At 37.6% G+C, this 16,436-nt stretch overlaps 1 protein-coding gene across 1 annotated transcript in view; it reads left to right on the top strand.

Annotated features, from left to right (window-relative positions):
• The window catches only part of stab2 (stabilin 2), a 99,580-nt gene that overhangs the window by 67,453 nt on the left and 15,691 nt on the right, over positions 1-16,436 (top strand). The window contains exons 38-53 of the mRNA XM_063007611.1: positions 408-603; positions 3,845-3,940; positions 4,046-4,091; positions 5,300-5,379; positions 5,547-5,672; positions 5,777-5,850; positions 7,101-7,172; positions 9,236-9,355; positions 9,444-9,488; positions 10,802-10,882; positions 11,516-11,662; positions 11,754-11,891; positions 13,059-13,118; positions 13,209-13,385; positions 15,432-15,521; positions 16,286-16,432. Coding sequence (XP_062863681.1) covers positions 408-603; positions 3,845-3,940; positions 4,046-4,091; positions 5,300-5,379; positions 5,547-5,672; positions 5,777-5,850; positions 7,101-7,172; positions 9,236-9,355; positions 9,444-9,488; positions 10,802-10,882; positions 11,516-11,662; positions 11,754-11,891; positions 13,059-13,118; positions 13,209-13,385; positions 15,432-15,521; positions 16,286-16,432 — 1,695 coding nt within the window. The remainder of the gene's footprint in view (positions 1-407; positions 604-3,844; positions 3,941-4,045; positions 4,092-5,299; positions 5,380-5,546; positions 5,673-5,776; positions 5,851-7,100; positions 7,173-9,235; positions 9,356-9,443; positions 9,489-10,801; positions 10,883-11,515; positions 11,663-11,753; positions 11,892-13,058; positions 13,119-13,208; positions 13,386-15,431; positions 15,522-16,285; positions 16,433-16,436) is intronic.

Below are 16,436 nucleotides of genomic sequence, written 5' to 3'. Positions count from 1 at the left end.
GATATACATGATTTAGCAGTGAATTTAGCAATGGAGGATAAATAATAATTGTTATAAAAAAAAATTTCACATACTTTTATATACACAATGTGGCCAAATTATGAGCTTGTTGGACGTCCCATTTAAAAAACAAATGGTATTAAAATAGTGATCTCTATGTTATATTTTGGCTATAAAAACAACTGTTTAGTTGGGCTGAGGTCAGGGATCTGTGCAGGCCATTGGAGCCATATGGGTTATTATGGGTTAATTTAACATGGGTTAATTTGGCTTTTAATAAAAAAAAATACATACAAATATTTTTTAAAAATCATATTTTAGTGTTTTTTTATGACCACTTTATGGGTATTTTATAATGTTTATTAAAGGCATTTGAATGCATTGAAACGTCTGTATGTGTTCTGCAGGTACGGAAGTGCTGTAATGGGTTTTATGGCACTAACTGTGAGAGTTGTCCAGGGCCAGAGGGCCAGCCATGTTTTGGTAATGGTGTATGTGTGGATGGCATCAGGGGCACTGGTGTGTGTCAGTGCAATCTTGGCTTTAATGGGACTGCCTGCGAGACCTGCCAAACTAACAAATACAGCATTCACTGTGACCAAGGTGCTAAATACAAACAAAAAAAATTGCATTACAATTACATACAGTGCCTTAAAATGTTCATTCCCTGACATATTTTAATATTTTCTAGTATCAGATTACACTTTTTCACACTTTTACATATAGTAAAATCAAATGAGGCTTTAACCAGTTAAAATATAATCAATGTAAATCAAAAGAAAAAAGTGGGTAATACAGTCACCTCACAGCAAGAAGGTCCTGGGTTTGATTACCAGGTGACATGCTCTCCAAAATTGCATGTTCTCCCCATGTCTATGTGGGTTTCCTCCGGGAGCTGTAGTTTCCTCTTACAGTCCAAATACAGTGTATCACAAAAGTGAGTACACCCCTCACATTTCTGCAGATATTTAAGTATATCTTTTCATGGGACAACACTGACAAAATGACACTTTGACACAATGAAAAGTAGTCTGTGTGCAGCTTATTTAACAGTGTAAATTTATTCTTCCCTCAAAATAACTCAATATACAGCCATTAATGTCTAAACCACCGGCAACAAAAGTGAGTACACCCCTTAGTGAAAGTTCCTGAAGTGTCAATATTTTGTGTGGCCACCATTATTTCCCAGAACTGCCTTAACTCTCCTGGGCATGGAGTTTACCAGAGCTTCACAGGTTGCCACTGGAATGCTTTTCCACTCCTCCATGACGACATCACGGAGCTGGCGGATATTCGAGACTTTGCGCTCCTCCACCTTCCGCTTGAGGATGCCCCAAAGATGTTCTATTGGGTTTAGGTCTGGAGACATGCTTGGTCAGTCCATCACCTTTACCCTCAGCCTCTTCAATAAAGCAGTGGTCGTCTTAGAGGCGTGTTTGGGGTCATTATTATGCTGGAACACTGCCCTGCGACCCAGTTTCCGGAGGGAGGGGATCATGCTCTGCTTCAGTATTTCACAGTACATATTGGAGTTCATGTGTCCCTCAATGAAATGTAACTCCCCAACACCGGCTGCACTCATGCAGCCCCAGACCATGGCATTCCCACCACCATGCTTGACTGTAGGCATGACACACTTATCTTTGTACACCTCACCTGATTGCCGCCACACATGCTTGAGACAGTCTGAACCAAACAAATTAATCTTGGTCTCATCAGACCATAGGACATGGTTCCAGTAATCCATGTCCTTTGTTGACATGTCTTCAGCAAACTGTTTGCGGGCTTTCTTGTGTAGAGACTTCAGAAGAGGCTTCCTTCTGGGGTGACAGCCATGCAGACCAATTTGATGTAGTGTGCGGCGTATGGTCTGAGCACTGACAGGCTGACCCCCCACCTTTTCAATCTCTGCAGCAATGCTGACAGCACTCCTGCGCCTATCTTTCAAAGACAGCAGTTGGATGTGACGCTGAGCACGTGCACTCAGCTTCTTTGGACGACCAACGCGAGGTCTGTTCTGAGTGGACTCTGCTCTTTTAAAACGCTGGATGATCTTGGCCACTGTGCTGCAGCTAAGTTTCAGGGTGTTGGCAATCTTCTTGTAGCCTTGGCCATCTTCATGTAGCGCAACAATTCGTCTTTTAAGATCCGCAGAGAGTTCTTTGCCATGAGGTGCCATGTTGGAACTTTCAGTGACCAGTATGAGAGAGTGTGAGAGCTATACTACTAAATTGAACACGCCTGCTCCCTATGCACACCTGAGACCTAGTAACACTAACAAATCACATGACATTTTGGAGGGAAAATGACAAGCAGTGCTCAATTTGGACATTTAGGGGTGTAGTCTCTTAGGGGTGTACTCACTTTTGTTGCCGGTGGTTTAGACATTAATGGCTGTATATTGAGTTATTTTGAGGGAAGAATAAATTTACACTGTTATATAAGCTGCACACAGACTACTTTTCATTGTGTCAAAGTGTCATTTTGTCAGTGTTGTCCCATGAAAAGATATACTTAAATATCTGCAGAAATGTGAGGGGTGTACTCACTTTTGTGATACACTGTACATGCAGAGAGATTGATTGTAGATACTAAAGTTTCCTGAGTGTGTGTGTGTGTGTGTGAGTGGCGACCTGTTCAGGGTGTTTCCTGCCTTTCGCCCAGTGAATCAGACCTACCACAACCCTTAATAAGATAAAGCAGTAGTAAAACAGAAAATTAATGAATGAATGTTTGTGTTGTAAAAGTATTTGACCCACTGTAAAAGTTGTACAAATATTTGACCCACTTTATGATCAATTTCGTGTAACAAATTAGATTACCAATTTACATATATTGATAGTCAGTACCTGCATGGAAAATGTGTGGATCAGCTGTTTCTTTAATAAATAAAAAGGCTTTCCTTTCTATTGTCTATCAGTATGGTGGAAACTACTACTCATATGGTCTAAACTAAATAGAAATAGAAAATAGAAGTCAAAGAAAAATGTGAAACAAGCCAGGGAAAGCCAGGGAAAAATGACTTGCCCAGAGAATCATACAAGACCACCTCAAATTCATTAAATACAGCATAGAGTTGAGTCCACTGCTGAAATGTATTTATTTATTTGGATATTAACATCATGTTTTACACTTTGGTTACATTAATAACAGGAATGGTAGTCACTCATTACACAAAGTTCATCAGTTCACAAGGTTATAGCGAACACAGTCATGGACAATTTAGTATCTCCAATTCACCTCACTTGCACATCTTTGGACTGTGGGAGGAAACCGGAGCCCCCAGAGGAAACCCATGCAGACACGGGGAGAACATGCAAACTCCACACAGAAAGGACCTGGATCGCCCCACCTGGGGATCAAACCCAGGACCTTTTTGCTGTGAGGCAACAATGCTACCCACCGAGCCACCCCACTGCTGAAAATTAAATAAAATATAAATCTACAGAAGACACTCGGATGTCACAGTGGACTTTACACTAGCCCACCACCAATAATATCAGGGTTTGAACCTTAGCAGGTGCTGTTGGCCAGCCGGCTCCGTACATATATGGGATGTTTTGGGGATGCTTATCAACAACTGAGACTAGCAGTCTGGTCAGAATTAATGGAAATGAAGATATGTTGCACAAATACACCACCAAATAGCCAAAGTAATACAAGTCTCATATTGGAGCAATCATTTACGTAGTAAACTGGGAAATGTAGACTTTTTTAATGCATTGTATTTAACATTATATTTTATTATTTATTTGCTTAGGCATTTATGATTATTAGCTTTTAATGTAAACCACTTTTATTTAAAATGTGTCTTTTTTCTCATTCTCTGTGCCCCATCATGCAGACTGTAAGTGTGTAAATGGTAGGTGCAATAGTGGTCTGAATGGAGATGGCACCTGTGATTGTGATGTGGGTTGGAAAGGAATCTACTGCTCTATAAGTATGAAATCACATTTACAACAATTACATTCACAATTAGATTATTTTAATTCCTCTTGTGAGAAAAACAAAAAAATGCTATTTTGTTTGTTTTGTTTTGTTTCAGGCATTACCTCAGATTCATGTGCAGGAAAGTGCCACTCAAATGCAAAGTAAGTGCAGCATCAATGTGTTGTTTATCTTGTTTAATCTTGTTTACATACAGTATGTATTCTAATTTGGACAAAATAACAGAAACCCATTATTATTTTGTGAACCCTTTTAAATTTACCCCTTTTTTTAATCCATATTTATGCATGTATATGACCTAAATCTTAAATCAGACCTAAATCAAATTTTCACACAATCCAATGGAACAAATATGACCAAAATATAATACTTGGTCATTTATATATTGAGGCATATAATCCAGTATTACATTTTTGCAAGTGCCAAAAGTATGTAAGCCCTGTATATATGTGTATGTATATAAGGTATGTGTATGCAAGTGCCCTTTGATAGCTTAGTTGGTAGAGTGGAGGACTATAGTGGATAGTGTTGGCATCCTAAGGTTGCTGGTTCGAATCCGACTCGAAGGAACTTGCTTTAGGGCAGTGGTAGCTCACTGGTAAAAGTACTGAGATTATGTTCAGTCATAATTGCTTTGGATAAAAGTGTCTGCTAAATGTTGCAAATGTAAACCCAGTATCTATTCAGTATCTTGGTGTGACTAAACATTTCTGGTCATTGCTGATCAGGCCTATTCATTTTAGCCCATTCTTTCATAAATGGCTAGCTTTAGGTCTTTCCACAACATTTATGAAACATTAACTTTCCTACTCTTTTTTAACTATTTATTTATAAATTCTCAGAATTTATTGGTTCATCAAAATAGCTAGCCACCAAAACAGGCCTAAATCACCTACCACCACCATGCTGCATTACTTCCAACTTCTGATTTTTCCATAACTGCATATTTGTCACATTAATTGGAATAAAATTTTTAAAACAAAATTTAATATAAAAAGATAAGTAGTAAACACAAAAATATAGTTTGCTTGAAAATCTTCTGCTGAATTAAAGCAAAAAAAGCAATAATGCAAAAAGGACGAGACCCAAAACCTAAAAGACCAGCTTTCATTAACATTTAGTTGCAGTTGTTTGTTGCTAAATGTGAAACAACTAGTAATATAGGCATTTTAGGGCTTGAATAAATGAAATGATTAGTTAAAAACCGTATTTTGTGTTTAATCCAAAAAGAGCGAATCACACTGCATTATAAGGTCAAAATTAAAAAACTTTATATAAATAATTAATGTTTCTTATTAATATTTGTGTTGTTAGTGTTAGTATGTACTCTCATGTGTGTTTGTATTTTTAGCTGCCTTCTAAGAGTAACAGATAATTCGTATTACTGTAGCTGTGCAGCTGGTTTTGAGGGGAATGGTACACACTGCACAGGTAGGTGCTTCTCTATTTTCAGTGTCAAGTCTTGTTTATTTTCACTAACTGCAATGGGCAAAAGAGAATCAGATACTTAAGAAATCCTGATCTATACTGTCTTTGACTCTATTACTTGTTTTAGGGAGTACTTAATAGTGGCTGACCTTGTGTGTGTGTGTCCTTAGTGGTTGACCAATGTGCAAACAATAATGGCAACTGCTCCCCCAACGCTGTGTGTAAAAGGACTCAACCAGGACGCAGGCAATGTGTCTGTAACCCCGGCTATGCAGGAGATGGACAAGTGTGTGTTTGTAAGTTTACTGTCTTCTGTTGAACTGCCTAGTATTTGTGCTAGTGATGTCATTTCAGGTTTGTTCTTTAAATGTTTATTTTCTGATTATATGTTCTCCTCCAGCAATCAACCCCTGTCTGGATGGCAATGCAGGCTGCAGTAATAATTCAGAGTGCATACACACAGGTCCAAACAAGGTAACAAACCGATATATATGTGATGTTTTTGCCAAAGTAGCAAATGACTTCCTGACTCCCTCTTATTAAAAAAAAAAGTTTGCATAAGTGGTCTGAAAGATTGCATGCGTTATTAGTCAGAATGCTGTTGGCAGTTTATTAAAGCCACATGAAAGCCTTCAAGTGCAGGGCAGGAATATATGCGAGACAGTCATTTACATATGCATTAGAATTACATATGAAAAGCTTTTAAACTCATACATTAAAAAAAGAAAGAGAACAAAGACTTGCCTTTTTTGCATAATGAGATGTTAGAAGCATGTCATATGATTAAGTAATTAATAAATTTTTATAGAAGTTAAAAAATGAATGTATACTTACATTTTCACCATAGAATGTTACTGGAAAATAATTACGTGATCAGAAGTCTGTAAACACCCCTCCTAATTATTAAGTGTGTTTTACCTGATTGGCAGAGATTGTGCATCAGATTTGTACCATGTATATTCATTTAAAAAAGAAATATTAATTCGTAAAATGACTTGATTACTCATGCCACTGATGCTAAATAAATCTTGCAGTATTTGGAGTACAGAATAATTGTTTTTTTAAGTTTGTGTTGTTTTGTAAACCCTTCAATCAGGCTTGTATAGCACACTGATTCTAGAGACAACTGTTCTTAAATAAAAGTGTTTTTACTCAGTCACCTCGAAGTCCTGTCCCTTGAGCTAATAGAAAGAACTTAACCAGGAAAAGAATCATTCGTTGAATCTCGTGCACAAGGAAAGCACCCAGACAAGACACCAAGTCAAAGTATGAATGACTTTACTAAAAGAGAACACAAGACAAGTATGTGTGTGGGTGAGAGAGTGTATGTGTGTGTGTGATGGCTAAACTACATGAGAAAGTTTTAGAGAACAAAACTAGACAAAACCATGTTCAGAACTGCATGCTCAGCTCGTAAGTGGTGAGAAGTGCAGAGATACTAGGCCTAATACCATAAGTATATGGACATAAGTGTAACTAAGATTTAACAAAAAGTATAACACTTTATCAGTTTAATATCCATTGGACAATAAGGGCCAGCGAAGGCCAGCGATGGGACAGGGCTGCAAAAGGGGGACCAACACAATATTAGGTGGTCATAATGTTATGCCTTATTGTATATATATATATATATATATATATATATATATATATATATATATATATATATATATACACACACACACACGTACTTACAAAGGCATGTTGTTTTTGTTTGCTTTTAGTCAGCTTGTGTGTGCAAAACTGGCTACTCTGGCGATGGAAAGGCATGTGCTCCTATCAATGTGTGTAAGAAGGTAAGGTTTCAGTAGTTGCCACTGGCACATCTCATTACTTGCTACTAAATCAAGTACTCAGTGTGCTTTAACTTTTTTTCCTCAAATGTAATTGTTTATTTCTCAGTTTATTTTATTACAAATTTTAAACCTTAAAGCCTTGCATTAACTACATGAAAGAAAGAAAGATCAAATAGTGACTCTCACAGACTAGTCTAAGGATCTCGTTCTGAATTTTATGTAACATTCAACTTTTTACTCCAGCTGTTGAGGTGATTATATGAAATATATTGAAAGTTTGAAAATGGAGTGAAATGGAGGTGTTTGTATTATATACAGTGTATCACAAAAGTGAGTACACCCCTCACATTTCTGCAAATATTTCATTATATCTTTTTATGGGACAACACTATAGACATGAAACTTGGATATAACTTAGAGTAGTCAGTGTACAGCTTGTATAGCAGTGTAGATTTACTGTCTTCTGAAAATAACTCAACACACAGCCATTAATGTCTAAATAGCTGGCAACATAAGTGAGTACACCCCACAGTGAACATGTCCAAATTGTGCCCAAATGTGTCGTTGTCCCTCCCTGGTGTCATGTGTCAAGGTCCCAGGTGTAAATGGGGAGCAGGGCTGTTAAATTTGGTGTTTTGGGTACAATTCTCTCATACTGGCCACTGGATATTCAACATGGCACCTCATGGCAAAGAACTCTCTGAGGATGTGAGAAATAGAATTGTTGCTCTCCACAAAGATGGCCTGGGCTATAAGAAGATTGCTAACACCCTGAAACTGAGCTACAGCATGGTGGCCAAGGTCATACAGCGGTTTTCCAGGACAGGTTCCACTCGGAACAGGCTTCGCCAGGGTCGACCAAAGAAAGTTAAGTCCACGTGTTCGGCGTCATATCCAGAGGTTGGCTTTAAAAAATAGACACATGAGTGCTGCCAGCATTGCTGCAGAGGTTGAAGACGTGGGAGGTCAGCCTGTCAGTGCTCAGACCATACGCCGCACACTGCATCAACTCGGTCTGCATGGTCGTCATCCCAGAAGGAAGCTGACGCACAAGAAAGCCCGCAAACAGTTTGCTGAAGACAAGCAGTCCAAGAACATGGATTACTGGAATGCCCTGTGGTCTGACGAGACCAAGATAAACTTGTTTGGCTCAGATGGTGTCCAGCATGTGTGGCGGCGCCCTGGTGAGAATTACCAAGACAACTGTATCTTGCCTACAGTCAAGCATGGTGGTGGTAGCATCATGGTCTTGGGCTGCATGAGTGTTGCTGGCACTGGGGAGCTGCAGTTCATTGAGGGAAACATGAATTCCAACATGTACTGTGACATTCTGAAACAGAGCATGATCCCCTCCCTTCGAAAACTGGGCCTCATGGCAGTTTTCCAACAGGATAACGACCCCAAACACAACCTCCAAGATGACAACTGCCTTGCTGAGGAAGCTGAAGGTAAAGGTGATGGACTAAACCCAATTGAGCACCTGTGGCGCATCCTCAAGTGGAAGGTGGAGGAGTTCAAGGTGTCTAACATCCACCAGCTCTGTGATGTCATCATGGAGGAGTGGAAGAGGATTCCAGTAGCAACCTGTGCAGCTCTGGTGAATTCCATGCCCAGGAGGGTTAAGGCAGTGCTGGATAATAATGGTGGTCACACAAAATATTGACACTTTGGGCACAATTTGGACATGTTCACTGTGGGGTGTACTCACTTATGTTGCCAGCTATTTAGACATTAATGGCTGTGTGTTGAGTTATTTTCAGAAGACAGTAAATCTACACTGTTATACAAGTTGTACACTGACTACTCTAAGTTATATCCAAGTTTTATTTCTATAGTGTTTTCCCATGAAAAGATATAATAAAATATTTGCAGAAATGTGAGGGGTGTACTCACTTTTGTGATACACTGTATCTAGGTTTTTTGGCCTAGACTGTATGTTTTATGAGTTTTTATTGCAACATTTAAGTTGTAACTGCAGTAGGACTACTTAACAAATGCTGTGCCAAAACACAATACATTATTTGGTGGTTTAAAGGAATGTGTACTTTTCTAATTCTTGTCAGAAAAATGGTGGCTGCCACAGAATCGCCATATGTACAATGACAGGACCAGGAGAAAGGAACTGCACTTGCCCAAAAAACACTATTGGCGATGGGTTAAAATGCAAAGAAAGTATCATGCGGGTAAGTACAATTATTTAATGCACTGCATATGTAATGTAATGTGTAATTTTCTTGTTTAACTTAAATATTTAATTTAATATGACTACAGGAGATTCAAAACAGGAATCTGATTGACTTCTCATTTCGTTTGCTTGTAAGTACAGTTATTAATATATACAGTATAACTGCAATAAACAATATATGATTTTATACAAGAGAACTAAAGTACACTCAATTAACTTAAAAAGAAAACATTTTGCAATACATATTCTAACTTATTAAAAATATAAACAAGATTTTAGAGCACAGTTTTTACAGTGCAACACAGAATATAAACCTCACTCATCACGGACCTTATCGTCAAGCAGTCATGTTAAAGCTTGTACAGGGACATTATGCCACAATCGGAAATCATTTAAAAAAAGCTGAGAATAAATAATTTACAATCCGATCCTAGGGCTCTTTGACTCCACTGAACCACAGAAAGTGCATTTACCTTTAATCTAAAAACCCTTAAAAAAGTTGTGAATCTAGTAGGATTTATTGGTCTGTTAAAATATCATGAAGGGTAACTTCAAGGAGGTTATGGAAGATTTAACAGCTTTAGTATCAGTTAAGGTCAGTGTTTATGACTCCACAATACAGAGATCAGACAACAATGGGATCTGTGGGAGTGTATCAGGGGGGAAACCTTAAAAAGCACCTGGATTAACCCCAAAGTTTTTAGAATAACGTTCTTTAATACAGTAACAGTAATACAACAAATACAGCCTTTTATAAAGACATTATAACAACAGCAAGGTGGTGGTAGTCTGATGGTGTTTGGGTGTGTTGCTCCTTTAGGTCTTTCTTTATTACATTCTGTTATTTAGGGAATATAAAAATTACAATAAAAGTGAAATAAAGTATTATTGTTACTGCATATATTTTAATATATTTAAGTTAGGTTTGCTTTGTGTTATATTGTGTTTTTTTATATTATACAGAAATCTAAATTTGATCCTAAGCATCTGCTGTACACTCTTGGTCAAATCTTTGTAGATGCCTCAAATTGTAGCCAATTTTAAGCCATGCACAACATAGAATTACCCTTTTAGCTTGCCAGACTTTAGTTATGAGTTCCCAAATGCCTCTGGAAGCAACAGGTACGGTCAGAAGCTTCCAGAATCATCTAAGCTTAAGGTTATCATACACAATGGCAAGCTTTGTCTGAAGCAGTTTAAGACCCACCATTCTTAGATTCTAAAGCAGTACAGACATTTGCTCTGATTAATGAGTGAACGTTAATGCCCATGGTATGTAATAAGTTAATTAAGCACATAATAATCCAATTCATGTGTGTCTATATATTTTTCATGTACTACAATGATTTTGGGTGTGTACAGTATTAAAGCTTCAGAATAAAACATGTATTTAACCAAATGTACTGAAAAATAGCTTGAAGTGATGAATATATTGAATTTTCAGAGGGCTTCCATCATAGATCTTAAAGGACGTGGTCCATACACTGTATTTGCTCCTAATGCTAAAGCATTTAAAAAACTACAGGTAAGCTCATTTTTGTTGGTGCTGTCCTATTTATACATTTTGCCCACCTCTGTTAACTGCACATCTTTCCAAACTATAGCATGTAACAGCATGTCTTAGTACTCTACTCTTTGGTCATTGATTAGCCTTTTATTAGTTTAGAACTAATAAAACACTAACTTGTATTATTATATAATAACACTTAGCAATTGGGCTATATCCATAGCTAGAAACTTAAGTCATCAAAATGTTAAAAAGGATTTGTCGTGGAAAAATAAGGTGAGATGATGAATGAAAACAAAGATCACAGTTGACTGAATTGGAAGCAGTGTAACTGGAGAAGAACCAGGAACAGAGCTGTGGGTAGCTGTGGTAACTCATTGCTTAACTCTGTACCTTAGACTCCCATCCACATCTCAAGCAACCACATAGAGATTTAATAACTATAAGTATTTAATGCACAAGCAGCAAAATACTAATGCTTATCAAATTGTTTTGCTTATAAAATTGGTATTAACCTTTTTTATGGGTTAAGTAATATTAAAACTGAATCTTACTCTTAACTTTTCTCATTCCTTCTTTATTTTATTGTTTTATTTTTGATAATTCTCATCTCTCTGCTTCTTTTGTTTATATCTTTTTTTCTATTTTTAGAATAAAAACATGTTAAACAATGCTGAAAAACCTGCAATCCTGATGTACCACATCGTGTCATGCCAGAGCCTTCTTCCTGCAGATTTCATGCAACCTCGCAACCTCACCACGCTCACTGGTGAAACTATCACTGTTTCCTATTCAGAGGTACACAGGCTAACCAAAACATCAAAAATGTATTTAAATAAATGTATTGACATTACATCCTAATATTTTTTAACTTAATTTGTTTTTACAGGGCACAATATATATCAATAACAATGTGAAAGTTGTGTACAGTGATGAAGAAAGTAGCAACGGGATTTTCTATGAGATTGACACGGTTCTGTTTCCTCCCAGTTATGAGAAATTAAGCAAAATGAACACCACAAAGACTGTGAGTTTGTTTCTCATTGTATCTAAAATAAAGGGGTCATTACAACATTAACAACGGTGATAATAATAAAAAATATAATAATATGTCTGAGGAGTGGGCTGGAGCCATGCAATGTTTTGGTATTCTAACCACGCTAAAGTAAAATAGAAAAATTTTTATAAAAATAATTATTATTACTATTATTAGTAGTAGTAACAGTAATTTCACAACATAATATTTATTTATTTTTTTATGTTTTTTGTAAAATTGCATGTTTTTTTTACAGCTGTATATTACAAAGTCCATTCCAGAATAGGTGGGATAGTACAATTAAGATTTCCAATTTTTATACTGTCCACCCCAATTTATGGCAATGCCATCACCATCCCTACTTGGGATCATTCCTCCGTGGTTTGGTTATATCTGCCTAAATCTAATACAGTGGTACCTTGTAACTCAACGTTTCCTTAACTCAAAATCTTTGAAACTCAACGCCCTTTGTTGAGAAATTTGTACCCTTAAACTCAACGTTTCCGTTCAACTCAAAGTGTTCAGTTTGTTTTTTCAAAATGTATTTCTTTAATTTAAAATTAACAATGAACAGCCGCTTTGTTCAGCGCTCTGCTTGAACAGTGTGGTAACACGTCATCAAAGTGAGAATATGAGACAAATCTGCATTTGTGTGGAATAACCGTCAGATTCACTCTGAAAGCTCCACATGTATCTGTGTTTATCTGGATTCTCTTCACTGTTTAACTTTTAAACTTGTGTTACAGCTCGAGGTTCTGAGAAATTGCAAGAATCAGCTTTTGATTTCAGTGTTTTTATATTATATTTGTGTTATTTTCAGTGTAAAAGTGTCAAAAACAACCCCATTATTTTAAATATGCCTAAAATATATGCAAGTCCACGGGACCATGGAACGCATTAACAGGTTGTCCATACATCCTTATGGAAAAAATACCTTAAAACTCAATGCCTTTTAAACTTGACGCCAGTCCCAGAACCAATTGATGTTGAGTTTTAAGGTGCCACTGTAATCTGAAACACTGTGTATCCAGGGCATGCTGTTTTAAATTATTTAATTCTTTTATTTTTTGCAAGCTATGGTTTTCTTCTTTTTCTGATTTTTCCTGAAATAATGCACTTATTTACCTATTGGTAAATAACCTTAGCTTTATTTTACAGTCCAGCCTCAAGGATGTATCAGAACAACATGGCTTCAAGACTTTCTTCAAGCTGCTGGAGGTATGTACTAATTAAACCATTTTTATTTATTTTAATGGCATCATAATTAGTTACTGTTGAAAAGAAAACTGGGTCTCTTGTTGTTTTTAGGATACAGACGTAATAAAGCAGATTCAGGACCCTCTCCATCAGCCAGTTACTCTGTTTTTGCCAACTGACAACACTATGGCAGCTTTACCTCAGAAACAAAAGGACTTTCTGTATGGTCTGCATAACCGAGCCCAACTTGTAGAGTACCTTGAATATCACATTCTCCGAGACAAAAAGGTGAGACAGGATGCTTTTAGTGCTGACTTGTGCTGAGTGCTGCGTTCATGGGAACTCTGGATTTAGTGAATTGTGCTAGGGGGCACTGCTTCAAAGCACAGCCACATGATGTAAATAGTCTTCTGTACTATAAAAAGTAACAATGTCTTCCTCAGTAAAACCTGATATATACAGTAGAGCATGGGTGCCCCATACTTTGATCGATCGTGCCTCATTCAAACAGGTCAACTTGATTGACATGAAGTGGCCACTGTTTTTTTAATTTGCCGTTTGTAACTAGAGCTACGCATCAGCCCATCTAAAGCACCGCTAATTTAGTTTTCAATCATCATTAGCCAGTTTGCGCAATTTTTAGCATTTTCCTTTTGTAACCTACACTGGGTCTGAAGATGAGTGCACAACCAAACAGTTCCGATTCGGGCAAGAACACTGCAAAGACGACCGTTTCGTTAAAACATGGATGAAGCTGACGGAGAATATTCAGATCTGATGTTACATACAGATGTTAGATAGCTTAGTAGAGGCAAATTTCTCCAGGAATTTTAGGATCTTTTACCCGACATCAAAGAGTTTCTTCATATCTCAAACGGTAGAGAATACGCCCAGCTGGATGACAAACAGTGGCTCTTAGATTTGGCATTTATGACAGATCTAACAAACATGTTAATAAGCTTAATTTAGAGCTGCAAGGCAAAGACAAATGTGTGGTAGACATGATCAGCTTTGTGAACACTTTCAAATAAAAAGAGTTATTGTCCTCAAAGTTACATCACAACTTACAGAACTTCCCAAACGTGTCATCGGAGCTGGAAAAGCAGGGGGCATTTTGCATACAACTGAAAAGTGCACGGTACATTAAACAAATTTAGAATGTGAAAGCAGACTTTGAACAGCACTTTCGAGACTTGTGTTTGCTTGAGCCGATTTCTATTTGGTGGTACAGCTGAAGCTGATGTGTTGGCTTTAAAAACTGCATTGTTGTTCCACATGGACCCATCTGCTCTTGACCCTACATTCTGACATTCATATGAAGTCAAGAGCCTCTGCTGGACAATTTTGGAATTTGCTGGCTGAGGAAAAATATCCAAACATATGCCACATATTTGACAGCATCAACCTACTTGTGTAAATCAGCCTTTTCCCACATTTACATTACATTTACATTTTCAGCATTTAGCAGACGCTTTTATCCAAAGCGACTTACACAATGAGCAATTGAGGGTTAAGGGCCTTGCTCAAGGACCCAACAGTGGCAACTCGGTGGTGGCGGGGCTTTAACCGGCAACCTTCTGTTTACTAGTCCAGTACCTTAACCACTGAGCTATCACTGGCCCTTATGGTTGCCCACCTGTCTGTAGTTGTAATAGAACCACATAAAAATTATATATCAGTCCACCCTTAAGACTGCTTGAGAATTGGCATCAGCAGCTACTGTTCAGACTATATAAACCTGGCTGACACCATTCAGTGCAAATCATTAAAATAAGGTTGGTGTGACGTTTCAGTCGCTTGGCCTGTAATGTTGCTTTTTTGAAAAATGATGAGGCCGAACTTTTTAAAAAGTAGGCACTTAGGTGGTGCAGCGGTAAAACACGCTAGCACACCAGAGCTGACATTTCAAGCTTATCGGTTCAAAACTCAGCTCTGCCATACATTTGGCTGTTGTTCAAGGGCAGGGTGCCGGAGGGGGCCTCACTGAGTCAAGGGATAATGAGGATCAGGGTGTGTCTCTTTGTACACAAAGCTGATCCACATATTTATCGCCTCGTGCAGATGAAAAGATGTAGTCGGCTACTGCACCCGTGTCGGAGGGAGCGTGTGTTAGTCACAGGTCTCCTCAACCAGGGTAGAGATCAACATCAGTAGAGAGGAAGCGTAATGCAATAGGCTGATTGGATACAACTAGATTAGGAGGAATATTGGGGGGGGTGCAACAAAAAAAAGTAGATTGCGATGACCTGTCGACTGAAAATAATATATCTCAAGCCACGCAAGCATGGGCACCCCTACAGTAGAGTAAATATGTTTTGTGTGTGTCTGGTTTAGGTGCAGGCTGCAGAGATGGTGCATTACGATTCAATAAAGACGCTTCAGGGCTCTGATATCACTGCAGGCTGTGTTGGAGAAGACTACATAGTGAGTGATGAAAGAACAGAACACAATTCTATTCAATTCTATTCTAATGACCATTACATATCATACAGGTTGATGCACAGTGGGTTGGTGTTTAATTTAAGTCAAGGTTTTCATACACTTGTAAAGAATGTGTATGTCAATGGCTCATACAACTGTACAACTTGTTCTTCAACTAAGTAGGGCTAGTTTTACTAAACCCACTGAAAAGTTTATGAAAAAGGTAATCTATTGTTCTGCCTGGTTATGTATCTTGCAGTTGGGTTCAGTTACACCCCGTGCCTCTGGGTGTAACTGAACATAACTGCAAGATGTAGTTCACTTTGACTGATAACCCTTAGGAAAAGCAAGTCTTAGAGACAGTTGGCTAAACATTTACTAGTCAGTACAGCAGATGGGGCTGACTAGTTAAAACGTTTACATAGTTTAAGTAAAATAGCATTTTAAGATAACATTAATTGTTCTTTTTCATCAATGTAGTAAAAAATTTATTCTTTTTTTATTTGAAGTGATATGCAATGCTATAATGACCCAGATATAGGCAAATCATATCTTTAGGCAAATCATATCAAGTAAACTTAGAGATTTTGGCAAAGAGTTACGTTTTGTTAGGAACAGAACTGACTGAACTAGACCCAACAGTTTATTATTCAGTACATACTGTATCTGATACATGTTCATTCAGCATTCAGCACTATAAAAGAAAAACACATTGATAACCAAATTTATGTTTCTCCATTATGTTATTTGTTTTTTCCACCTTAAAGGGGGCTCTGTATATCAATGACAAAAGCTGTCCAATTGTGAAGAGGAACATTGATTTCAATGGAGGCCTTGTCTACGGTATTGATTGTCTGCTAACCCCACCCAGTCTTGGTGGACGCTGTGATGAGAAAGATGTTGTAGAAATCACAGTAA

The sequence above is a fragment of the Trichomycterus rosablanca genome, chromosome 1 (genome assembly GCF_030014385.1).
Source record: "Trichomycterus rosablanca isolate fTriRos1 chromosome 1, fTriRos1.hap1, whole genome shotgun sequence".
Taxonomy (NCBI): Eukaryota; Metazoa; Chordata; class Actinopteri; order Siluriformes; family Trichomycteridae; genus Trichomycterus; species Trichomycterus rosablanca.
The sequence above is the reverse complement of the archived record's forward strand: the minus strand, read 5'-3'. Positions and strand labels throughout refer to the sequence as shown.